The following is a 27,839-nucleotide window of genomic DNA, read 5'->3' as shown; positions in this document are numbered from 1 at the left end:
TAGGGGTGGAAAACGAGGCTCGGCGCGAGGGGGTTGAATGTTAACCACAATCGACCAATGAGAGGTCGGCTGTTCGAGTGGAACCCTTCTCGAGAAACCCCTCGAAAATCAGTACGAATCGCTCGTATAAAAAGGGGGCCTCGTTGTGGCTGGCTGTTCGTTTTATTCGTGTAACCCACTACGAGAGAAAAAAAGAGAAATGGGAGGGGAGGAAGAGTCACAGGAAATGTTTAGCAGCAATAGCGCAGCGAATCGCTTCTTTGTGTGAGATTGATCAATTGTGCTCGAAGCTGCGTTTTATATCGATCGATTGTATATTGACTGAGATAGGAATTTGTATCGATACGAAAAACACTCGCGATTCTCATTATCTTTTACGGTTTTCTTGCGTATCGAACGTCGTATCGTCGTCCTGTTTTTTGAAGTGTTCGAGCGAGAGTTTGTATTTGCTATCGATTGATAGTGTTTCGATCGAAAGAGGCTTACGGTTGCTGCTATCTTATGGATTTCCAGTTTATCGAATGTATTATACCATCGCTTTTCTTTTCGAATTTTTGGACGAGGCTTCATGTTTACTATTGACTGATAATATTTCGATCGAAAGAGGTTTATGATTGCTGTTATCTGACGGATTTCCCGCTTATCGAACGTCTTACCATCGTCCTTCTTTTTAAATTTTTAAATTTGCCTCTCGGTTTATGAGTGGAATGCCGGTGGCGGATAATTTTGTTCGTTTGTAGATTTTAAAACTTAATACAATATAGTAAGAAAGCTTGTAATAAGCGCTTTAATTAAAAGTAATAGAAAACATAAATTGGTACTGCAATTAATAACGAAGAAGATTAAAGAGCCATTTTTATACCTATATATCTAAAGCAATAAAAATTTGAACATATGGTCATAGAAGCTACATTTTAAGAATTACATTCTTAATATCGTGAGAGAACATTACATTTGCTAGAATAAATATTAAATTGACTTGTGTTGCTAGACAGTACGTAAAATTCATTTAGCAAAAAATTCATATTTTAATTAATTCAAATAAATATCATATTGGGTATCATAATAGCAAAATTTGGAAACTAAAGTAAACAAAATTTTTTCATTTCTTCTTTGTATTTGTATGCTGTAAAATTGCATAAATTCAGAGAAACTTTGTTAAACTGTAATTTCTTTTTCCAGTTATATCCTATGATTTTATGAAATTCGAGGAAATTGAGATATTTCATATCCCTACGATAAACTATCTTTCTTTTTAAGTTATAGAAATTATTTTTGTTTAACATACGTAATAGGCTTTTTGTAATGTGTCTAGTATTTTGATAGATTTGTTGTTACTTAATAAAACAGTAATATACTTAACGTACGTTCTGTAACAACGTTGCACCTATGCAACTTTCACGTATTATCTCATTTGGTCCTTAATGATGATAGATCAACCTAATAATTCCAGGATGATGTTTTTATACATTTTATCGCGAAAATTATAAAAAATTTAGACGTTACTCGTTTATTTCCTTATGTAATAAATATTTTTTGACATTACGTAATCTTCTTCACTTGTTCTTCCTGTTCCATAGTTTTATTCGTTCATTACTCTATCGCAAGTTGTGTCAAGCTTGTGCGATTCAACGTCACGTGTTACATAAGAGCACTATTCTAACGTAAAAGTCTTGTGTCACGCTTCACGTGACAAACGGTGATGATAGTCATTGACTCCCATTCAAATCTAAGCCAGCCACACTGTGAAGTAAATGACAACGGATTTGTGAGATGTTCTTGAATATACAGATTTTGATATATATGCTGGTATGAAACGTTTTTCTTTATCGTAGTTGCAAGTGAATCGTGCTCTTATCGCGCTATGCACAACAATATATGTTTGAGCTTTATCTTGGAAAAATTATGATGTAATTATAGATTAACTTTTAATATCTGTATAAAATAATTTATATGTGTACGAATTTAAAAATGATAACTGTGATAATAATTGTAATTTACCAGTGAAAACATCTTCTGCTTATTCTTAAACAGAATATGTAGATATTTTAAATGTTTCATGTTTTATATTTAAATATTAACTTGCTGAGCGTTTATTTTGGACAATATGTCTGTGTAAAAAACAACGGAAGTAACACAGGAATTATTCTAAAGGACTACAAGTACTTCTTCATTTTATTACAAATATAAACATGCCTTTACCCATATTTGATTATTTAAGCAAACACTGAAATTTCTCGAGAAATATCTTATAACTATACTGTGTAATTTAAGAGAAGAAATTATTTCGCTTTACATTGTACATTTTTAAGTACCAGAAAAATTACGAATTACGGACATTATAGTCCATTATAAAACATTACATAACAATGGAAGGAAAAGATGTAATTTTTGCGTTTGTTTAATCAATTTAAACCTTTGCCCCTCAGAAAACAGGACGTAAGATCATTTATACCAAATTGAATAGAATTTAATTAGAAATTCAATCTTCTGGAAGCCACAGTATAAAAACGACATTTCCAGTAACAAACTTCCCTTTAACAATATTAAAATCTACGACAACCTTGACAAATCCGGCGGAATCAAACTTAGAAACGCGTGAAAAGATCGAGGTTTCCCAAAATGAATAGCACCGTTTCCATCGAAAATCATTCGAGTATACACTCGGTAGCGTTGGAAACCGAAGTCGATCAGGCTGAAACCGCTTCGTCCCGATGTTCTCAGAAGATGTCGTAATCGATTCACCAAAAACAAAACTAACAAGGCTGAGAGGAGGAAGAGACGAGCACGATAAAGCGTGGAACAAGAAGAGGAGGAAGAAGAAGGGTGCCAAAAAGGAAGTTACGAGTCAACCATGAGATCCAAAGAAAAGAAGTTGAAGAAGGGTGGTGAAAAAGAAAGCAGCAAGTGCTCGAAGAACTTCCAACGAGGAAGGGAGAAGACAGGACGAAGAAGGGCTGACGTTAAAGGGTTAAGAAAGAGAAGGAAGAACCATTGGCAGAAGGGGATGGATCAAGGGAAGGGAAGGAGATAGAGTGGAAAAAAGGAGAAAAAGAGAGAGAGAGGAGAGAGAAGGAGAGAAACGACCTTGTTAAGTAGGAGGTGCGTGGCACGCATGGCGACGCAAACACAAGGCGTGGCTCAAAAGAGTCTCGACCCTATGTGTCTATCCCTGGTACCCGCTGACACACGTACACTTACACCCACGATTGAAACGATCCACAGCCCACGTTTATCCGCGCGCGTTACGTCATGCGAGCGAGTATCTCGCGGCGGAATAACGACGAGTAAAACGTGAAAGAGCGCCGCGCGCGAGGGTGGGAGAGCCGCCGTGAGAATTCATTCGGTAGATCTGATTCCAACAGTCCGCCGCGGGAATCGATCGTCGGCGTGCCGCGTCAAGAGGTCGTCTCTTTCTTTTCATTTTTCTCCGCTTCGTTTCCCTTCTTCAACATCTTTTTCTTTTTCCTTTTTAGTTTTCGTTCTTCAGGTACTTTCGTTGTTTCTTCTTTGTGACGTTGGGTTCGGTTCGGTTTGGTTTGATTGGGTCGAGCTTGCTTTGTTACGTTGGATCGTGGTGCGGTGATCGATGGATTTTTAACGTTATGGAAAAGTCGAAGCAGATGAGAAGTCGCGTTGGCGGTTTGGCCGCCAGATATGAGCGGAGACGCAGGTAGCGATAGGTGAGTTTAGGGATGAGTTACGAGGATGAATTTTAGACAGACGCGTAGAGGGCAGAAGCCAGTAACGATACAAGTTCAATACCGTGAGAAACTTTTGTTCTTTTGAGACGCGTTATAATGGAGGTAGCAAGGTGTTCAAATTATGGCAATCTCGTAACAAATTGCTTGTTTAACGAATACCCTCAGGGAATTGCCTAAACTTTATTCTACGTTATCATAACTTCGTCAAATATTTTTTACAATTTACATCTGTTTCTTGACAATTGAATATTAATCGTGTAATGAAATCCGAGTAATTGAATAAATAAGAAAATTGGAGTCGGATGAATTTTGGGAAGCTCATAGTTATAACACTAATAATAAGTGTCCCGTTATCGGTAACCTTCAATTAGTACCTTGTAATTATATGATTATATTTACTTCAATATTATCAAGTACGAATTACATTTTAATATTAAAATAAATAATAATAAAATAATATTTAAAAAAATTTAAAATTAATATTAAAATATTAAAATAACATTTTAATATTAAAATAATATAATCGACATTATATAAGATGTAGACTTTTCGTAAGGTGCCTTAGAACACCATTGAAAAGTTAACGCTTTTCCACTTTACCATAGCTGTTTGATATTTGATGGAAACGGTTAAGATACTTCGTGTTTACTTTGTTGATACTGCTGTACATGGTGTGAGAAAGAGCGATTGTAGATACGATAGAAGATAATAGTTGGAGAGGATGTTGGGTGCGATCGTTGTGGAAGGTAACTGCATTGATTGGACATTGTTCATGGAAAGAAAAGCGGTAGGTGTCGATAGTTAGGTGTGTGTATGGATAGAAGAAGTATAAAGATGTCTAAGTGCATGAATTTGAAATTATGTAAGGCAAGAAAGAATAAACGCGCGGATTCCAATGAAGTTATACAGAGTACTTGAGGAGATTGGACGAATCTACGTACACATATTTTAAACGATTAGAAATAGATAACAATTTCAGAATAACAAAATTAAATGCGTGATACTGCGCACTGATGCGATTGCAAATTGTAATATTGCACCTGTTTTTATTTTTTTACACGAATAGAATTGCGTAATTTGGTTTTCATAAATTTCGCACATAAACGTATTAGGATTATCAAAGTTTATTATCAAAATCTGAATGATTTTCTAAGATATTTCAAGATTTCCAATGCACGTACGTGTCAATACTCGTTTATTTCTATTGATTCTGTGTATATAACGAAGAAACATCTGTGTGTTGAAGTTTGAAGTTGACCTGTGAGGTAGTTTGTCGTAGAAATCTATTCAAATAAATCTATATCGATGTCTGTCTATAAAATAGATAATATTGCATATAGTGTTGCATCTATAAGAAAAATCGATGAATCGAAATACGGTTTGCTTCTTTATTCCATGTTTTTCCTTGTAGATCTCTCAGACTATCGTGTGCTTCCAAGATATTAAGAAACGGATCTCTTTTATACGACAAATCGAGTATCTTTACATTCGAGATATGTTGCAGCTAAGGCGAATCGTATTAAAAAGATAGAAATAATTGAAAGTTCAAATTCGTATAATTTTCTTAATAGGTCACGAGTTTTTAAATTTATTCGATGATTATTCCTGCTCATCATGAATGATGATACAATTAATAAAACAATCGTAAGATGTTACTTGATCGATTTTTTAATTAATGTATCCCACATAAAAGTATATATGTCGTCTTACAATTAGATCTGAGACGAACACTGTCGCTTATAAGTATGTGTACATTTTGATTTATTTGTATTTTAACAGTACGAATGTTACCAAAATGTATAAATTAGTGGCAAACTAATGATCGAAAGTAATTGTAAAATCAACGAATATTATTATATAAAATTTGCATAGTTCGCTTAAAAGTAATCAAACGGAATATTGAAAATGAATGTAAGATGCCTTGATGCGTTAACCTGTCTTATATATCGTTACTCCGATTAATCACGATAGATTGTTTATCAATCTGGAAGAAATTTTACCTGTAACTTGAAATGTATTAGGTCATTCAAAAAGTTTCTTTCGTTTTATAAGGAAATAATGGATGCACAACGTTTTTAGTTTTATATTATTTCATCGAATTACATATGATCCATTTTATTCTATCAGGATCAAGATCACAACGTTCGACAGATTAGGTTTCATTTTTGTATAAAGACGCATCGTTGTAAGAGACGTGTCTGTAAAAGAAAGACACTTTTCGGACAACCTGATATAACGCACAGGTGACAATAGCTTTACCGTATATTAAATTAAAAAAAATTTTTTTTAAATTAAATTAAAAAAAATTATCTTATCGTAATATTCTATGATAACCCTAATAAGGAATAGATCAGATCGTCTTAGAACTCTCCATTTATAATGTCGTGATCGAATTATATTCTACGAACAAAAAAAAAAAAAAAAAAAAAAAAAAAAAGAAAAAGCAAGTGCGTAACATACCTTTGAGTGGTAGCGTACGTATTAAAACGTATTAATCCTTCCAATTGGCCTGAATCTTGACAAATTAGCAGGCATACTTCAAACCTATACGCAGAACAAGAAAGCCATAGAAATGACAAAAAAATCGGAGCATTCATTCACGTACACACCTCCTTTTGTGTAGCGGCGTGAAATATCGCGAGCGCAGCATGCAATGTCGTTCAAACTTCAGCTCACAGTCGTGTGATTTATCAGGCGAAGGTTCGCATATTGCGAACACCGCGTATCCGCGTTACAGTTTTTCATTTCGCGCTTATTGCCGGCCGGCGGAGTATTCGCAGGGAAAAGGCGCGAAAATGGAAGTGGAAATTTATACGAACGCGCATCTGTCTTTCAGGGATCGTGGTGTCGAATGCAGGAACCGGTGGTGTTCCGGTTGGGATCGCGGTGGCCAGGCAGAGACTGCAGCATCAGGAAACATCCACTTCGATGCGCAATGTTTCCCTGAGTCATCATACCTCGCATCACGCGAGCTATCATCACTTCCAACCCGACAATCTGGGTAAGTTTTTACGATCTCTTTATGTTCCCACCTCTGTGCTTTTACGACAAGCCTCCGGAAAACGCGCGGTAAATTCTCGTCCTGCTCGTGCTTCAATTTACGAAGGATTTGAAATTTAGGTTGGAAGATTTGGAATTTTTGGATGGAAAGGGTTGTTATGAAAGTTCCGATTTGTTCTGATTCGTTAAAAATAGTTGTATAATCGGAGAAACGAAGTTTTTATTTTTTGATGATCAAAATTGTGCAGAGAAGGAAGTAGAAATTAATATGATGTTCCTACAAAGGCTTTTATTTATACACAGTATTGATATCTTTAACGATGAATGGAAATAAAGTATTTGAAGATTATTATACTTTTTTACGGTGGTCGTGGTCGCTTATTGTCTTTTTTGTAAAAATTATTAGTTCAATCCTTTTCTTTTGACTTACGGATTTTTGTAAAATAACCAGTTGCAATCGCGTTAATAAATTTACGGTAATAAAAATTCCTACGATTAATTACTAATCAAGCAGACAAAATATTTTTTACTATCTGTTATTGGCATTTTGAAAATGTGGCTATCTATTATTTATTATCGAATATTCTCGCGTTGACTGTCACAAGTGAAACTTTAAATTAATTATTAAAATTTACCAGTAAGGCAGAATTGCTAATCATTTGTCACTAGGCATGGAATTTATGGGCTACAGAACAATGAATTGTATCGATGAAAGAGATGTATTCCTCCGATATATCCACTGTAATGCTCGAAGTAATTAGGAAAATACGTTTCTGGACAATCAAAGAAAATAAATTATGTATGATATAAATGAAATAATGTATTTGCTTTACAAACGAAATATAAACGGAATTTGATAAATATATCATATACTCGACAATTTAATATTATCATCATCAAATATTAATTATTATTTGATTTTTTCAAGATTTTCTCCGATATCCATAATCACGTCTGGTAAAGATCGAGAATTTTACCAAACGATTGTATTATTAAATAATAATTTGTGTTCGTTGTTAACGTTTAAAATTTCTTAATGGATTGAAATAATACAACCGGCGAAATGAATTCTGAAAATATTGTTAGAAAGACGTTCGAAGCAAGATAACTGCCGATGAAAAGATTGCATCAACCAGACTGTCAATCGCATAAATCAATTATCTATCACGAAAAATAAATATTATTTCTAATTAATTAAGTACCTATACTCTCCATTTAAACATTGAACAGCATAAAAAATAAGGAATAAAAGAATGCAAAAATCTGAAAATCCATAGCAGCGAAACGAAAAGCGAAAGAAAAAATATTGTTTAACCAAAGTACACGGGGTAAGAAGAAAGCAATCGAACACGCGACAAGGACTAAGAGGGTGACTCGAAAGACGCCGTTGAGAAACAGAGCGTGTAGAATCGTGGGAAGTGGTCTCCTTTGATTCTTAAAGACGCGTGCCACAATATCGTTTCAGCGAAATAATTATATCGCGATTAAATCGCAGAAAAAGAGCACGCGAGGCACAAAGCCGGACTACAGGGTAGTTGAGCGTTTTCGAGGGAACAATGCAGCGAGTATTTTCGTGGAGGCTGCTTGCACCCTAAGAGACCGAACGATATCCGTAAAAGCTCGGCCGTTTCGTGGGATCAAAATTCGTCTAATGAAAAACAACTGGAGAAAAAAAGTAAACAAGAACGAGGTAAATTACTTTCTTTCTCTTTCGAGAGGCGGTATTCAGTCGTCGAGTGTCGTTCGAGAAGGAAAATCATCGGACGAAGACGATTAAACTGGAAGAGACTTCGAAGATGAAACTTTTAGTAACGAAGGAAATTGAAAATTTTGAAGGTTGTAAGATATGAAATTTCTGATCCAATTAGCGTTTTCTACGATGATCTACGATAAAAAATTTAGAATAGTTTATATCGTGAATAACCTATAGGTAATATCCTTTATGAATTATGTTGCACTGGAATCCATTGGATTTGAAAATTGTATGGAAATTGATTAAAATGAAAAACACGCAAGACAAGTTTTACAAGTGTGAAAACAAATTTTTATGTATTTCATGGAAACGATTGATCTTAGTTAAATATCTTCTACTTTTTTTAATAAGTTTCAGAAGCTCGTGAAATCTTTAAAAATATCTTTTACAGTGCTTGCGTAGAACCAAAATCAAGAATCGCTATAGGAACGTTTTCCTCCGTGACTTTTATCCGCCTTTGATACGCAATAATGCTCAGGGTCGACTACATTCGCGTGTATGAAACCTGCCGAGAAAAACTCATTCTAGGCTAATTACTTTTCATGCCTGTCCGACTGTGTGTTCGTTGTATACATTGTTCCGTGTATCGCGCTTACGGCGCATTCATTGCGTCACCTATTCCTTCTGAGGATGCTTTTTTTTCTTACACAGATACTGGTATTTTTGACACAGGCGATAGATTCGAATTATTCGTCAGCGAACATAGGAGCTATTTTCATCACAGGCAATACAGTTTTCTAGTTTTTTACGTTTCGACGTAGGGGGAATGTCCGAGCGAATGAATTTCACTCGCAGCGAACCCGATGGTTGTCGTAATCTAAATTCCGATCCTGGTATTTATATGTCCGTCTTGATAGTGCGGTAACCAATGAATGGAAATTTTTTCCAAGCTATTTAAAGATCGATTAATAACAATGAAACATAAGAACTTTAAATGTTATAGGTTTCTATATTGAAATAAAAATCAGACGGATTTTTTCTATCGTCTTGCACCATACGAATCGGCTATTTTTAAATGTTTTGCTCAATTAAAAAAAAAAAAATCATACATTTAAGGGTTAATTTCACGATAAATACATTTCGAACATCTCAAGCTTCTTCCAGCTTTTCTCTCTTTTCTTTTGCTTCAAGCAGCAATGAAATCAAATACCCCCGTTAACCACGAATATGCGTTAATCACGAGATGATTCTCATCGTTATCAAAGTTCATCGCTACAACGAGAGTTTCCCTTTGTTACACGGACTCACCTGTGGAATATTAGATATATTTCCACGCGGTTGCCTACGTACACGGGGAACAAACGTTATCGGATATACGGCTGTTTTCATTTGATGCGGTGCTGCAGCCATCGGCATTCCTAAAGCGAGCTGAAACATCTGGACGGAATATTAACGAGGGACAGTGAAGGGCTGTCGACGTTCTTCGGGAATTCCTCTTCCGTCGTCCGAGGGGTACGAAACCGATCATCTTTCCACGCGTCCAGATCCACCCGTCCCAGGACAAAATTTCCTCGTGGCCGTGCATTTTTCCTTTCATAGCGAATACTTCGTATACTTTTCGCTTTTCAAGCAAATAGTTGCGTCATACAGGATACTAGATTTTTATTTGGTGGTTGAATTTTCTATCTATTCTTTCTCTATGGTCTTCCCTGAAAGGCATTTTTGTACTTATAATATAAATTTTCTGGGCATTACTGCGATTCCTCTAGGGATTACTGAAAATCTTGTAGAATATAACTGAGTTTTTGCATGACTAACGATGGACTAGGAATACAGGGTGCGCCGTTAGAATCCGGACAAAAGAAGTTTTGTGCAGAAAGTTGTTTATTTAAGTCAATACACAAAAACACATGAAAATGTTGTTATATCTCATTTAAAGGGTCCTTGCTGAGAACTTTTATTCTATGTAACCACCCTCTGCCTCTATGACCTGCTCTATTCTTGCTCTAAAGCGCGAGCACGCTGACTTCAACTGGTCGCGTTTAATTGTCGCGAATTCTGACTCGATAGCAGCTCGTAGGGAGTTGACGTTGGGGTGCCTGCATTTATTAGTTTGTCTCTCGATAACGCCCCACACGTAATAGTCCAATGGGTTTAGGTCGGGACTGTTAGGAGGCCAGAAATCTTTCGACCAAAACATGTCCACATTGTCAGAGAGCCAATTTTGAACAAGATGACTTGTGTGAGCAGGTGCGCCATCTTGTTGAAATAAATACGGCCTTCCAGAAGCCGTAATTTCCATCCACGGCTTTATTACTGTCTTCAGGACCTCCAAATAAACCTCCTTTGTGATTCTTTCGCCTTTTTGGAAGAAGTGCGTCCTTGTTGATTTTTCCCTAACCTGAACTTTTCTCGCCGGAGAAGGAGAACCCTTCTCGAACCACTCTGAGGCTGCGTATCTCTTAGCAATGTCGTATACCGTCGATCTTGGGTAGCTAAAGAATTTTATAATTTCGACCGGCGTTCTCCCGGCGCGAAGACTTTCTATAATCGCCGCTCTTCTATCGTATTCCGGGTTTTGCTTAACGAGTTCTGTCATTTTGAGGTTATAGAAGACTTATTGACATATTTAACTAACTTCAGAGTCAATCAGCACAAACATCTGAATTCTAATATGGTGGGAACTACAAATTGAATTCTGTCCGAATTCTAACGGCGCACTCTGTATTTCGTTGTTTACGGTAGACATAAATGGGTTTCTTTGAAATGATCTTTGATTGGTAAAATATATTTGTACGTGTTGTGTGGCATAAAAGCATACTGTGTACTAAGTATAAAAGTAAATATAACCAGCGACCCAGGAAAGCTGGAGGTTAACGTGCACACACAAGTTAGATTATATCTGTTAAATCTCGTAAGGAAGTTTTCATTTATATTGTGAACAAGTCACTGAAACTTTGTTTGTAGATAATCGTGTAATCGCTTTAGAAAATAGGATGGGTATTATGAAAGAAACAGACACAAGGTTTACCTGTCGGCTGTAAACCTACTTAGTTGTAAACCGTCCAACCCTTAAGCAGTCTGAAATTATCGAGAAAAAATATGTTGGTGAATGTGTGGATAAGATTCGCTGAATCTTTTGCAATTTTCATTTCACACTTGATTGCCAAAATGTAGATTAATTGTAGTTGTTCGAGTCTTTGTGTTTTATTTGCATCGACACCTAAATGTCTATATATATTATATATATTAACAAAAATTAAGAAATCGATTAATCAGATAATACGAGAATTTCCATAAAGTTAGGTGACAGAAGGAGATAACAATGAACGTACAACTTTAAATTAAATTTTGAAACCGGTCATTTGAGCGGACTTGGTAAAGTTGGTGTTAAATTCAAACTTCGAAGAAACGATATTTCATATTCATTAAACAATCTAATATTTTTTAGAAAAGACTTCTGTTTTGTATATTCATGGTCAAAGATTGAACATGGGAAATCTAATTAAGGTACGTGATATTGTACGAAAATAAAATTTTAAATTAGTACGTGATAAACGTGCTGTTACGATATATGTAACGCGATACTATACTTGAGGAATTGAAAGTTTCTCCAAAATAATTCTACCGTTTTGCTTCCCACGTAACGCATATTTCTCCACACAAACAGCGATTGTCGACGCTATACCGTACAAGCACGCATAAAACATTTGTCTCTTGATATCGCGAGGCCAAGCCAAGAGCTTCCATTCTTACGGCAGGTGCATGATTCAAAGGGGTGGTATATGTGTGGAACAGGCGATGTACAAGGTGATTCAGGTAACTTGACGTTCGAAACGACGCGAAGACGGCGATAAACCTGTAAAAAGGAAACTTTGGAAGCTTAAAGGAACCAGAATATCGATAAAAGTTGCCAGCCGGGATAAATTAATTAACGTTTCGTTGAAATATTCATTGCTCGTCCGTAGGACGAGGTCCTTCCTTGCAAATTTAATATTCGTAACACGCGTAGGGTGTTGGGTTCTTGAGTATAATCGCAGGTATAATTAGCTACGAAGCGAGGAATTTTTAATTTCTTAATAATCCTCTTTTTTTTAAAGTCAACAAGCAAAGAATGTCGTGACGATAAAGCGAACGAAGTCTGGGAATTTTGAAGCTTCGACTTTTGTTCGAATTATTTTCAATATTTTAGCTGGTGTTTAAAATTTAATACTTATTTATATCCAATATTTATTTTATTTTGGAGATTTTGATAGGAATTTCCTTTTCACAATGATATGTACTTTAACATGTATTTAAATATATATGTATAAATTTTTTTTATTACACTTATAACCATAGCATAGCATGGCAATTTGCAACTATTATTAATTCCTATTCGTTGTGTCAAACCAAAAACGTCTAATATTTGATCCTTTCTTTATTATCAAACAAATTTCTATTTATGTAGGGCTGATACGATATCGATCCTATAAAGACAATTACTTCGATGTATAAAAAAGAACTTGTAAGTTTCCGATACGTTGAAATCATCTGCGGCCATTCTGAACGCGTTACAACGATCTGGAAGAGATGATTCTAGATACGGAAACAGTATAAGAGCAGTTTCGTGTCTTGGTAACAGATGTTCGTTATCACTTGGAGGTCATCGGCGCAGCAGTCTCGGAGACACGAGATTGCCGATTCTCCTACTATTTTTTCGAAAATGTGTCTGTAGATACAAAGTTAATAGCGCAAGCAAGCGTAATAAAAGCACTAGCGGTTGATGTAATTAAGTTGGTTATGGTTTCGTGTTCTTCCAGATTATGAAATTGTAGAAACTGATTTTTGAGAAATATCGTCATGGCAAATGGTTCAACGTAAAAAACAAGCGCGTGACAAATGCGAATCGTGTCTTGGAAGAAACGAAAAAAGCAAGAATATTTGCGCGAAATTTTATTTGTCTCGCGTCTTCCTCGGTTTTGTTGTAATTATTCGCGGATGTCTTTGACGATGGTTGCAACTCCTCGTCGAAGGGTGTCCAATCGGTGCGAGGAATATCGATACTTTCTCGCGCGACCGAGCCGCGTTACGGATCGTTCGTCGCAGAACGAGAAGCAGGCGGAATTTTTCTGGACATGAATAACTTTGCAGTAGGATAGCGACGGCGTGCGTCGAGGTATTATCCGTTCTTTTGGGGTAGAAATATTCCCGGTCGAAGGGAAAATGTCGGATGGAAATGATGCGAATGCAAGTGGAATTTTATAGGTAGAAGGATCTTCTTAGCTTTTTTTTCTAGTAATTTCGTTTGAGAGGCTGAAAATTATTATAAAATAATGAAATAGCTTCGCAAGATAACACGAAATAACAGCAATGTTCCAATATTGTCCCCCAACTACTAATAAAAGAGATCAAGTTAAACTATGCAGACTATTAATTGGAGACACAAGACTAACGCACGAACTTCTATTACAAAGGGAAGCTTCTCCGTGTGAATTGTGCGACTTACCACGTACAGGGCGTCACAGGATTCTAAAACGTACAAAATTAAACAAACCACGCACACAGATTCAAAATTCCCAAGGAACACAAGGAAATACTCAGTTCGGGACAAAGTAGAGAAAATTTCCCAAGATTTATCAAATTTAACAGACGTATGAGACGAGATGAAGATATAAGCAAAACCGTTGCTAATCACCGTGTTGTCAATCCAACGCGTTATAAAATGCAGTAAGAAGAAAAGTACGTAGATATTCTTGGAAACAGGAAAAGGAGAATGTAGCGGAATTAATGTTCGAAATAACTTAAAAACACGAGCAGAATGAATTTAATGTAAACTGTTATCCGCGTATATAAATATATATATAAATATAAATAACGTGTTGTCAATCCAACACGTTATAAAATGCAGTAAGAAGAAAAGTACGTAGATATTCTTGGAAACAAGAAAAGGAGAATGTAGCGGAGTTAATGTTCGAAATAGCTCAAAAACACAAGCAGAATGAATTTAATGTAAACTGTTATCCGCGTATATAAATATATATATAAATATAAATAACGTGTTGTCAATCCAACACGTTATAAAATACAGTAAGAAGAAAAGTACGTAGATATTCTTGGAAACAGGAAAAGGAAAATGTAGCGGAATTAATGTTCGAAATAGCTTAGAAACACAAGCAGAATGAATTTAATGTAAACTGTTATCCGCGTATATAAATATATATATATATATATATATATATATATATATATAAATAACGTGTTGTCAATCCAACACGTTATAAAATGCAGTAAGAAGAAAAGTACGTAGATATTCTTGGAAACAAGAAAAGGAGAATGTAGCGGAGTTAATGTTCGAAATAGCTTAAAAACACAAGCAGAATGAATTTAATGTAAACTGTTATCCGCGTATATAAATATATATATAAATATAAATAACGTGTTGTCAATCCAACTGCGTTATAAAATACAGTAAGAAGAAAAATACGTAGACATTTTTGGAAACAGGAAAGGAGAATATAGCGGAGTTAATGTTCGAAATAGCTTAAAAACACAAGCAGAATGAATTTAATGTAAACTGTTATCCGCGTATATAAATATATATATATATATAAATATAAATAACGTTGTCAATCCAACACGTTATAAAATGCAGTAAGAAGAAAAGTACGTAGATATTCTTGGAAACAGGAAAGGAGAATATAGCGGAATTAATGTTCGAAATAATTTAAAAACACGAGCATAATGAATTTAATGTAAACTGTTATCCGCGTATATAAATATATATAACGTGTTGTCAATCCAACACGTTTTAAAATGCAGTAAGAAGAAAAGTACGTAGATATTCTTGGAAACAGGAAAGGAGAATGTAGCGGAATTAATGTTCGAAATAGCTTAAAAACACAAGCAGAATGAATTTAATGTAAACTGTTATCCGCGTATATAAATATATATATATAAATATAAAATATAATATATAAATATACATATTTATACAACGAAGAAAAAACTGACAAGGTCATTAATAGCTCGGAATCTGCAAGTAGTACATTTAGGTATACTCCACGATCACTCGAATCGATCACGAATCACAGATAATAGTACCGGGTATAATCTCACCCCAGTTCGGATATGAATCATAGACCGCGACGAAGATAGATGAGAATGAAGACGACTGTTGTATCTGACACAGGAAGACAGGAATCTTCGTCGTAGCCGTCACTTGTTCCCTGTCGCACAATGCTGAAATAGTATCCCAAGCGCACTATTCCATTGTTGCTCACCCTCGGCGAACACTATTCCATTGTTACGAGCCAGATAAAATGGCAACGTGAACATATACGGACGAAAATAGGCTTGGCAGCCAGGAAAACATACTATGCCTCTCGTCATCTACGAATCGTCATTATTCCTCTTTATTATCAGTATCTACTGCGTGCTTTTTCTCCTTCCGACGGGCTTCAGATCGAATTTTGATGGTTTTATTCCAAAATCAGACCTTATCTAGGTCAGGAATTCCTGGCATGATAAAACTAATATCGTTAATGATATTTTGCAAGTCACGAATTACAAATTATCAATGCTAATAAGTCTACTTAAGAGTAATAAATTTGGACACAAGCAAGGGAAAATTTATAAGTGAACTGTACAAATTGCAGCTAAAATTCTAATATTGTTAAAAATATTTGTGCAATGAAAAGTAGCAAATACATAGTGATAACCAACAATTTGTCATTTGCTAATACATTAATATTATTAATTAGTAAATTATTGTATAAAAGTGTTCGAACCGTAAATTCGCGAGCATTTTCTCGAGATTGTTAAAGAAATCGGTCTTATAAAAATCATTTTACGCAGATGAATCATACAATATATTTCGTAGTAAATACATTTTTAATTGAAATAAATTCTAACTTTTTATCTTTCTCTCGTTTTATTGTACACAGGAATACGCACGAATTCACAGACCGATTTGATACGCGTCCTACTTTAAATAGTCAAATCAGAATCGCCGCAGCTAAATACCAACTACAAAATTAGGACCTGCCCCAATACTTTACGCAATAAACGTTCAATCATTTCAATGAATCACTTTATCACTCGATCTTGCCAAACTTCGTTCGCTTCTACAAATCAAAGCACGACCAACAAATTTTTCGATTTCACACGTTTCACTCGAATAAATTCGACGCGAGCATAAGACAGATTTCTAACCACTCGCATTAATATTCTTATCGCTCGATCTTTCCAAACTTCGCCGCAAACTTCAACCAACCCCGTAAGTTGAAACACGAGCAACCAAATTTTTAGATCTCGCGCGTTTCATTTGAATAAATCGACGCCAGCATTAGACGAGTCTCCACACACTCGCGCTAATATTCTCATCGCTCGATCTTTTCAAAAGGAAATCAATTCAAAAAGCACGGAACATCCAAATTTTTCGAAATATTTCGATTCTATTCGCGATTCATTTTACCGATGCATCGCGTGGTAAGCATCGAACGTGACATGTTACACAACGACAGCCGTGTAATAACAGATTAATAATAGGCGTACGACGAACCTAATCGCGTCGTCGCAAGAGAAATACATCTGACTGGGCCTGTTGTTAGGTTCGAGTACGGCCATGGCGGTAGGCGGCGCGACCCTGGTGCATTGCGGAGGACCTGGAGGGGAGGACAGACCGGCCCACCTTGCCATTCCCTCGGGAGCCCTGGCACCCTCGTTGAACGCCGCTCTTGGATCGAGCCTGAATTCCAGCCTGAATTCCAGCCTAAATTCCACGTTGGGCAGCATCGGTGCGGCGGCGAGCGCGGCAACCGCCGCCACGGCCGCGGCCACAGCCGCATGGCCGCCAACCTTATGGCAGTACCCCGCGGCGGCCGCGGCTGCTGCAGCTGCAGCTGCAGGTGAGGCCAAATCCCCTTCTCTCTTTTTATCGGTTTCACCAATTTTTCTCGTTTGATGATAAATGTTTCTCGGATCGTCTTTTAATTGTTAGTGGAGGGGGTGGGGGTGGGGGTAGTGCATGTTTCTTTGAAACACATGGGAATGTATGATTCCTTCGAATGATTAAAGGAGACACGCTACGCTTTCTTCCTTTCTGTCCTTTTCGGAAAATTATCTTTTTATAGTTAAATATATTTTTTCGCGTTATCTACCAGTATATGACGTTTCTGGAAATAAATAGTAATCTATCTAGAGATAAATATATCGATCCCTATATATATATAGATCTTTAGTCAATGCGGAATCAGAAAAAAAGTAAGAAGTGGGCGAGGGTGAATCAGCAGCATGTTTACAATTTTCAGATACTTGACCTCTTTCTCGGCGGGATCCTTAACACTTAGCCACCCGAATAGGGAGATCTCCATTTTGTAAAATACATCGCTGTCTGATTTTTTTGCAACGCGTTTTCTTTTTTTTTTTTTTTTGTTATTATTAGTTGTTTATCTGGAATTGTTCCCAATTAATCGCGCCTTTTTTTATGCTTTTATAAAGTACAGTATATAATGAAATACACCAATTTACTGGTGTCAAAGTTAATTAAAAAGTTACACTATCAGTTATGACTAAATAAAATTATAATCGAACAATACCACATTGTAAAAGAATAAAATCCAAAAGAATATTAAAAGAATATTAAAAAGAATATTAAAATGCATTATGAATTTTTAATTCCACGTTCGAGTCAGTTATTTGTCTTTAGCCATCCTAAATACTCGGAAAAATGGGCGGTAGAAATAGCATATAGCCCGCTTTGTAACGCGCGGTTGGCTAAGTGTTAAAATGGTTTGATCGTATAATTTTCTGCTAACGGTACAAGGAATTAGGGATTAGGAATAAGACTCGAGACTTTTCTGAAGAATAGTAATTCATAATCTGAGTCGTAAACTGAACGAGTCATAGGAAGCTATAATAACGAGTCTGGTAAACTCTTGAAGACAACCATACCTCATGCCACAGTCTATTTTATGTTAATCGCATTTGACAGGTTTGTTTGTTTTTCTTGTCTCACTTGTCTCGTTGTACGGATTATAACGTGGCAATTAAGGGAGAAAATTTAAGCAGCTACACAAAATTTCTTTTCGTCGTTTTTATCACCTTTTGTTCTTAAATGAAATATATTTTGATTAATACTTTAATTTTTTAATTAATAGTTCTTCTAATGTCAACGTTTGGTGAGACATTTTCGGCACAAGTTACGTATGAGTTTAATTCAAGTTTCATTTCAAGCGAAAGAAATTGTATCGCGAATATTGATAAACAGATGCTTTATAACACGACTGCTGAAACTTGAATATACTCTGGTAAATGTAAATTCATAATGCGTTAAGGCGGAAATTAATCTTATGTAAATAATTGATACCACAGACGAAATACGATTTCGGAGTATTTATAAATGCCACGTTAATAATTAATGTGTGTAACAAACTTATTTACTCACGTTAATAACCAGCATATATAACGAGCATATTTACTTGTAATTTACTATTTAACGAACATATGAATTTATCAATTACGCTTTGATTGTCGATGCATCGGCTGTGAACAAATACCAAAACTAGAGCAGAAAACGATTTCTTAAATCGTCATCCTTACACATTCCGTCTCCTATTATATTTAGCACATTTTGTCTCTAAAAATGTTAATTTTTATTTCCACGAATCTATATCCGCAATAATACTTTACGCATTATTAATTTCACCATGAAACATTTATTAATAAAAATAGACTAAAAATAGCAGAGTTTAGCTAGGTACGTTCTTTTAATGTTTTTTATTAAACTCAATTGCTAAAGATCCATCTACTATTATCTTAATTAAGACACAAAAAATACTCATCGAATAATCAAGCATCGTGTACATATAACAGAAAATCTACACGAATGCTCGTATTCGTACTTAACTGTGCGTAATTGGAAGTAAAGGGGAAAGTAAAAAGCTTGCCGTTTGTCGAATTTATCGTGTGCAGTACCGGCGCGGAGCTTTGCCCCGATTCTGCGAATTAGCAACGTTACAACCGACCCGCTCGTTTTTCTTTTTCGATTAATTCTCCGGGGGATTGCGTGGCGGAATAAATCATTCCAGTAATCGGATATTTATTTGCAAACCGGTGACCGCCATTTAGTTAAGCCGTGCAAATCTTTCGGTACTCGATGCGTGAATTGGCACCACATCGCGTTCGTTGAACGCGTCGTCCCTCGCGTGACATCGAGAATATTTTCCAAAAAGTCGCCGTCATTAATTTCGTTTATTCGAGCGATACAAAAGTAACCGTTGCAAATTCGAAAAAGGAAAGTTTTTTTCCAGAGATATTTTGTACTCTCTTGGATCGCATTTTTAACATCACGACCAGAACAATCAGAATTAATCAAACTAAGTCAAAATATCAAAGTAAAATCAAATTGATTATTCGTCAATTTCTCCACTTTATTATATCAGTACATGATCGATGTTTAATTCTAAAAAAAAAAAAAGTATCAAATGTATAAATGAATAATCTAAATTTTTCAGTGAAACTCAAGGTCTATCTAACAGAATGTACAGCAAGTTGTTCGATCAAAGTATTCGTCGTTGCCTTCTATTACTTTCAACCATCTTTCAGGCAAGTGATGAATTCCGTCACGCAAAAATCCAATCGTCAAGTCATTTTTCTATCTCATTCGCTAATTGGAAATAGATATATTGGATATGACGTGTTCTATCAAACCGAACGGGTAATAGTCGGAAGGAGTAATGTCTGGTGAATAAGCTAGTTGTTGCAAGATGTATTTCAACAATTTATAAAGACGTTATAATTAAAATGAAACACATAATGTGCTTTGTCACGTAGCAATCTCACAGAACATTTATCTTTGTCAGTGCCTTGATCATTGGGCTTTGTTTAAAGACACAACATTTAAAGTTATAAAAAACAACGACGAATGGTTTGAAAAGCTTGCGGTATTTGTTTTTTTAAATGAATTTTGAGCCTAATATATATTTACTTTCATATGACCATTTACCATAAATTTAAAATAAATTTAAAATAGTGTTTGCAACATCATTTTTTCCCGATTTTCAATTTATGGTGTTGAGAAAATAATTTATATTTATACTTAATTCTATTTTGTACATTTTGTACATTTTTAGTTTGCCTTTGTATTCTGTTGTGTTTTTACGTTTATTTTGAAGGATCGTTGTGTCTGCATTAGATACTGATCGCTGTCATATTCTTTGATTGAACGTTCGCGATGGATTTATAAAATGGCGAGGCTTTTGGAAATTCGATTAAACTCCTAGTTTCCAAATCCGAATATGTAGTATTAATTGTTTCAAATATCTTTTCTTGTCTTATTGCTTTTATTAGTGAGCAGCATGATATTGGATTTAGCTGGTACTTCGATTCATCATTCAATTGGATTTTTAAATTAATGTAGGTAATCTCTTAAATTCATACGTTTAATTTGAATTAGAAGATCGACTTACGATTTTGAACTAGAGAAGATACGATTCTTTATTGATCAGATTTTTCTAATATATATCGTATGCGTTCTAAAAAACGCTATGTTGCTTTTTCAAACATTGATCTGTCAATAAATTTTTAATCTTCTAATTCGAAATTCATTAAAAATAATATTCATCGATGTTTACTTACTAATTCACGTATCTATAAAATTATTTTTCAAAATTGCTTTTTAAATTATATTTTATATCGTCAATAATATATATCACTTTGCAAAGGAATCGATTAATAACAAATATGTTTTCTTGGAATTAAATACGAAATAGAAATCGACGTTTCGCCGCAGTTTCGTTGAAACATACATTTTCGAACACCGTCGAGCGCGATTTCGGGTGGAATTTCGCCCCTGTTCGGAAGCCTGGCCGACCTCCCTCGGTGACCGAGTGACATTTATCCGAATAACGAGCGTCTATATTCGCTTTGCCTGAGCTTTCTCGCGCCATCTAAATCATTCACGATGTTCTGCATTCAAATTGTCGATTTTCTACTCTTTGCTCGTCGTTTATTTCGACCGGCTGTCGATTTTCTTGATCACGATTGAAGAGACGCGAAAAATCCTTCGGGCGCGTTTCGTGTCTGGTAAAAAATGGTTTTTAATTTGGCCCGACAGCGAAGTATCGGGAAATCCTTCGCAGAGGAAAGATTTGAAATTTGCGGGCAATATGGAATACGAGAATGGAAACGCTGTTGTAGAGATTTTATCGTAGACGCTATAAAAACGAATGAGATTTCCCATTTGAACGAAGAGTGCGAGTTGTTCGAATCTTTTCCCCCCCGTTATTTTTCCTTTTCGTAGAAATTTGTTTTATACACCTTTGTATCGCACGAAAATTAAGATCTCCAATGGAATTTTCGAATATGCAAGAGATAGAACCAAAGTAATTATAAAAGATTGCAATTGGGGAATTGTATTTCCCACGGTTCATTCACGCATATATCGTTAAATTGGATACTGAATCAAAGAGAATTTTTGTTCACGTAATAAAGGCTTTGCATTTGATAAATTTTCCGCATTTGTATTAAATTATATTAAATTATGAATTTTTTAGCGAGACTATATTGCAATTTCTTGCAAAATTTAAAAGTCAATGTAAATTAGGATTAATTAAATAAAAATTTAACAGAAGTAAATTTCATTAGAGTAAAAATATCTTTAGAAAATTCATAATATTAAACTTGACATTTTAATTTCAATTTATTAATCTTGTAATTCACTAAATTATGTTACAGCGATGCCAATGGAACCAGTTGGTTTTCCCCAAATGGGTGTTGGTCTCCAAGGTGGTTTACAGCTGGTCAGGGACCCAACTACAGGTCACCTTCTTCTCATCCATGCTGCTGGTATGTTTGATGGAAAATATACATTAAATACAATGTAACAATTGACATAAGAATAATTGAGTATACGTATATCGTTTTAAACGTCATTTCGGGAAATATAAAAATTCTATTTTAGAAAATATATATCGTGAACAATAAAGTGTACAACGGAATATTTATAAAAAAAGAACATGAAATTTTTTGTTCACAGAACAAATGCAACAAGCCGTGGTGTGGCCAAATTATTCTAATCACAATAACGGAAACGTCGCACCACCGCCTCTTCTTCTTCCTCCTCCGCCGCCGTCGCTTCAACTTCTTAGCGATATTGGAGGCGCGAGGCTAGTTCTTACGGAAAGTAAAAGGAAGCAGCAAAGTACTTTACCTATCGTGAAAATAGAGGCGGACTGCGGCACCAGCCCTACGACCATAATCAGTAAGCGATGTGATTTTTAAAATGAACTAATTATTTTCTAATTAAATTATTGACGGCACTGAATGCGGAAAAGATCATCAGTAATTCTTTTCATTGTTATTGTTATAGAATATAAACAATTTTAAAACCGCAAGCGAGTAGATACGTGTCTATTAAAAAAAATTTCAGAAAATCTTTCTGCTATAAAGATAATTAAAATAGATCAACTGCTTGAACAGTAACGAAAAATACATTCTCGGATGATAATTAAAAATAAATCCTCTACTGCAAAAATACATTTACGCGTTCTACGCTCGAGCTATCGTACATATACAATTTCAACATTTCTTATATAAATATTAATCAAAATATTAGCAGAAATACACGTATCTAAAGGAGATCGTACTGTAATCAGCTAACAACATTCGCATGCAAAGATTCATCGATCGAATCTTGCTAGATAACATGGAAATTCTAAATCCCACAGCGTCGACAGAATCAACGAAGGCGCTGCAGACCGTAACATCGATGACTGGAACTCTTGTACCCGATGCACCCCTGGTGACCACGTTGCACTATTACCCTCATGCGCCTGCATTAGTTCAAATCAGCCAGGCCGAACCAACACATTGCAGATCTCAAGTAAGTCCTCTGCTTTTTTCCTCCTTCCATATTATTCAATTCGTTTCCCTCTTGTCGTTATACTCTATTGCTTTTTCCGTATCTACGGCGGCATACGAAAGTATTGAAACACTGATAGAAACCTTTTACGAATATATTACGTGCGTTATACGAAACATTTTGAAATTTCATTAGCGCTATAACGGGACCATCATGGTTAAATTGGTAAAGTTCGAAATAAGCCTGAATCTGTAAATTACAAGACATTCAGCGCAAGCACGCCGTGTATGTTTGACGGAGATCATAAAAATATTTAAACAGCCGATTAAATGTTTTGAAATTTATATGTATATTTTCAGATTTGTTTCGAATTTCAAACTATATAATCGTGTTTTTTTATAATCGTATTTTGTTCATTTCGGTGCTAATATGATTTAGATATATATATAATATAAATTTTATACATATTTTATATATATTTATATAAATTTTTTCTATGGTAAATGACGAAATACTTTTGTTAACCGCTATATGTTTGTCAATCGTACGTCGAATCGAACATAGTGACAAGAGAGAAAAGCAAACGTAGAGGAGAGACGACAGTAATTATGCCAAGCTCAGGGCGCGGTCCAACCGTTCGCATAATGCGGAAACGTTGTGGCACATTGTATTAATCATGCGCAAACCTATTTGCATCGCTATCTGCATAGATATTACTAACCAGCTCGTTGTTGACCCTGCAATTTCTGGAACGCTGAACGTTTCCCGTTGGTTCGCCAGACGCGGTCTTTGATTTGCTTTTCGCTGATCATTTATCCGTTACCATTTCTATGCTTTTCTATTTTATTGTCTTCTTTTCGGATCAACGTTTTATTTTATATTTTGACATTTTTCGATTTTTGATGTGATTTGTATAGCGGAAGGATATGGCTATATGGCGCGTGGTATAGTCATTCGTATAATTTTGAATTTTCTTGATCGTGAATAATTTTGAGATTTCGATAATACGTATAGAAATCGATAGATTTACGTATAACATTTCAATGGACAGAAATTACCATTGAAACAAAAAAATAAGAATTATTGCCTGTAAAATTCCGATTAAAAATTGCTTTTTAATAAAAAAAAGTAATCTCTGTTAAAGGTTACTGCTGAATAAGAAGTAAAATTTCTTGTTTAGAAATTTTCTGGTTTCTTATTTTCGTCTATATAGACTATCTAAAAATTACACCTAATGCGAGCTTTGTTCTAATATTATCATCTTCTAATAATACTATGGCATTCTCATTTATAACCATTTTAAACATTTTATTTAATAACAAATATAATCGTAACAGAGTTTACGTTTGTTTGATTTTACTGAATTTTAAAATAAAAAGCACGTATCTATTAATGTGAAATTTCTTCTATGATGTTTCAACGCGTTCTTTAGTACATTTAATTGTTAGAATTAAAGGTTTCAGAGGTAAGGGTTAAAATATTTAATTAATTTAAAATCAGGAACATTGCATAATTAATCTCTCTTCTAAAGATTCTTCAAATTTCGTACACGTCATAGAACAACAAAAATATTTATTTTCTTTCTCCAAATTCCTCCTCATGTTTTTCCCTGAATTCATTCGAGATCTAATCTGAGCTTTGTTTGTCCTTCGGTGATTTATGTCTAGAAGTTGTTAATCCTGTATGTCAGTAGAAACTTAAACTGTTTTGCTTAATCACCAGAAGGTATGTTGCTCCCTGTTTATTCTGCTTACGACGTTTTACTTTTTCTAAGTACAGTTTCAAAGAGCTTTTTAGTCACGGACTACGATTTCTCCTTTTCTATCGCTTCTTTTCTATCTTATTGTTCTTCTTTAGTTTTACGTTTTTTTTCTCGCTTCTTTCAATAAACCTCGCTACCATTTTCTCACTTCTTTGTAAATTTGGTTTCCTTTATGAAATAATACACCTTATGGTTTTTTTTACTAACTTTCTTTACGACGTGTTTTTCCAATTGAATTTATAGTTTCTGCTCGATTACTTGTCGAACAAGACATATCTGTATCTTTTTCACTGTTAAATCAGTATATTGTTTTTAACGATACCATGTCAAAATTATATTTTGACGATTCTCACAAATTGTATTATTTCTTTCTCTAAATGAAATTATATGGCAGAATTTGTTACGATTATATTAATTGACACTGACTGATAAATATTTGCAATTGCATTACGTAGGTATAGTTATCAAATAATTTCAATTACGACAGTTTTTTATGTATTCTTATATTATGATTTTTTCCATATATTACAAAATCTTCAATTTTCTAAAAGAGTTTAGAAGTTCATTTATATTACTAGTTAGCATTCAACACATTATTTTAAATTTATTTCGATTTATGAAACTCTCAACTGTAGTAGGAGGTTTAATTTTTTATTAACATAATGAGCAACAATAATGATCGAATATAGATTAAGAACATACACAAATATTTATGTTATTTCCAATATCGTTACTAATTACGTTCCTTGCTCTGAATCTCTCGTAATTAATAACCTTCGTCGTGTATTAAAATTGCTATTCAAAATGCGATATCGTGTACAGAATATATATCGCAGATATCGAATTTAAACATATCAATATCAATTCTGTACTTAATGCAGAATAATAACAAAACATAAGAAAAAATATATAGAATTTTATCGTTTGATCTAATATCAATTTTTAATAATGACTTTTTAAAATATGTATTTTTAATATCTACTTAAATTTTAGATAATTTACTATCTAGTATTTACAATTTTTCTAAATATTACTGTATCATCTCAATGCAAATGAAAGAAAAACCAAATCAGCTTTTTTGAATCGCTTTAATTACGTATCACATACTATTTGTTTCACATTTTGTTTATTATTTATAATTGCATCAACCGCGTGCATGAATTGTTAGCGACATATAAGAATGGAAAGTATTTTATATACTTTTTAGGAGTCTCTGTATCAAAATATCGTAACCTTCAAATTTTCCTTCAAAATTTATAACAAAAACCTAATTATCGAAAGACTTCTTTCTCATTAGCATTACTTTTTCTGACACAATTAAAAGTAAAAGCTATATTAAAAATGCTTTATACATCTATCAGAATTACTTATTCACAGATTAAAATAATTTTTCTATACCTACACCAATATAAATTATTGCAGCAGGATATATATTAAATATTAAATATTGAATATTAAATATTGACTATTAAATATTGACTATTAAATATTGAATATTAAATATTGAATATTAAATATTAAATGTTAAATATTGAATATTGCATTAATTCTTTGAGTGCTGAATGCCCCCCGCGGAGTCCGTGAGTATTGCGGTTGCCATCGTTGATGACGCTGCCATTTTAAATAAATAGCAATATAAATTGCATTTATAGATTGTATTGTTATGACATCCTTTTGGACTTGGCCCGCCTTAACGATCTAGGGAAAATTTTCCATAATATTTATTACGGGTTACCAATAAGGGTTCTTACGGGTAAACGAATAGGATTTCCATTGGCACTTATGACTCACAATTCTCCGCCCAGAATGTCCCCACTACGCTAACGTTAATAGCGCACTTGTTAGGGGTAGCAAAATTTTCGTACGTTCGTGATCACATACCTGTTAGTTCCGTTCGTAACGTGGTCGTAGCAAGTGCAAAGACATACTTTACGTATTCGCGACTCTCGCAGTGTAATAAGTGCTCTTTTCACGAAGTGTCCAGAAAGTAAACCATCTTTCATTTTTCTATTGTTTTCTATACGTTTATACATACACATATATATATGTATGTATTATATATTATTATATATTATTATATATTATTATATATTATTATATATTATATTAATATATAATATATATAATTAATATACCAATTAATATATATAATATATAATATAGTATATTATAATATATTATAATATATAATATATATTATATATATTATATATATATATATATATAATTATATTACACACACACACACACACGCGCGCGCGTTTATCAATTTTCTCCTCTTATTCTCTTCTATATGTTCTTAATCTTCACGTATAGTCTTCGCTGGGCGCGTCCATAGCATTCAAAGTGTTGCATAGCATAGTTATATCTGTGTAATACGGTTCTGTTTGCAGTTGTAACGATTTCAGTGATCTTGATCGATTGTAGCAATCGAATAAAAGTTATATCAAACCAGTAATAGATTTCAGAAAATTCTATATTTTCAGTTATCAAATCTCGACCATTTCATTTAACGCTTTGAATACGAAAGGACGCTATAGACTTTAGCTTTTAGTTCTTTCTGTTGTAATATCGTAACGTATTGCGGCAAATTTTAACAAAGTTGGACAAAGCATTTTTGAAACAATCAAACCGATCGCCCAGACAAAGCAGTGGACAATAAGTGAAACCTTCGTTGAATAAATTTGATTATCGTTGTGCTTAACTTGTGTGTATTCAACGTTGAAGAACGATATTGATATTTTATTAGCATTCCCTATTCGTTTGGATATCAGAAAGAAAATGAACAAGCGTGTAACGTTATTCTGCACGTTTGTTTTTATTATTCTTAGTTTTCTT

The 27,839-nt window shown here is 34.4% G+C and overlaps 1 protein-coding gene across 4 annotated transcripts in view; it reads left to right on the top strand.

Annotated features, from left to right (window-relative positions):
- LOC132916274 (uncharacterized) overlaps nt 1–27,839 on the top strand; it is a 349,285-nt gene that overhangs the window by 301,157 nt on the left and 20,289 nt on the right. For 3 of the 4 annotated variants that reach the window (XM_060976131.1, XM_060976132.1, XM_060976130.1), the window contains 5 exons: nt 6,541–6,705; nt 16,989–17,285; nt 22,114–22,224; nt 22,415–22,639; nt 23,106–23,260. In XM_060976131.1, the coding sequence (XP_060832114.1) occupies nt 6,541–6,705; nt 16,989–17,285; nt 22,114–22,224; nt 22,415–22,639; nt 23,106–23,260 (953 nt within the window). Of the gene's footprint in view, nt 1–3,391; nt 3,684–6,540; nt 6,706–16,988; nt 17,286–22,113; nt 22,225–22,414; nt 22,640–23,105; nt 23,261–27,839 lie in introns of those variants that run through there. The other variant, XM_060976134.1, reaches the window with a different exon arrangement.

Source organism: Bombus pascuorum, chromosome 2 (genome assembly GCF_905332965.1).
Source record: "Bombus pascuorum chromosome 2, iyBomPasc1.1, whole genome shotgun sequence".
Classification (NCBI taxonomy): Eukaryota; Metazoa; Arthropoda; class Insecta; order Hymenoptera; family Apidae; genus Bombus; species Bombus pascuorum.
This window is presented reverse-complemented; position numbering and strand designations above follow the sequence as displayed.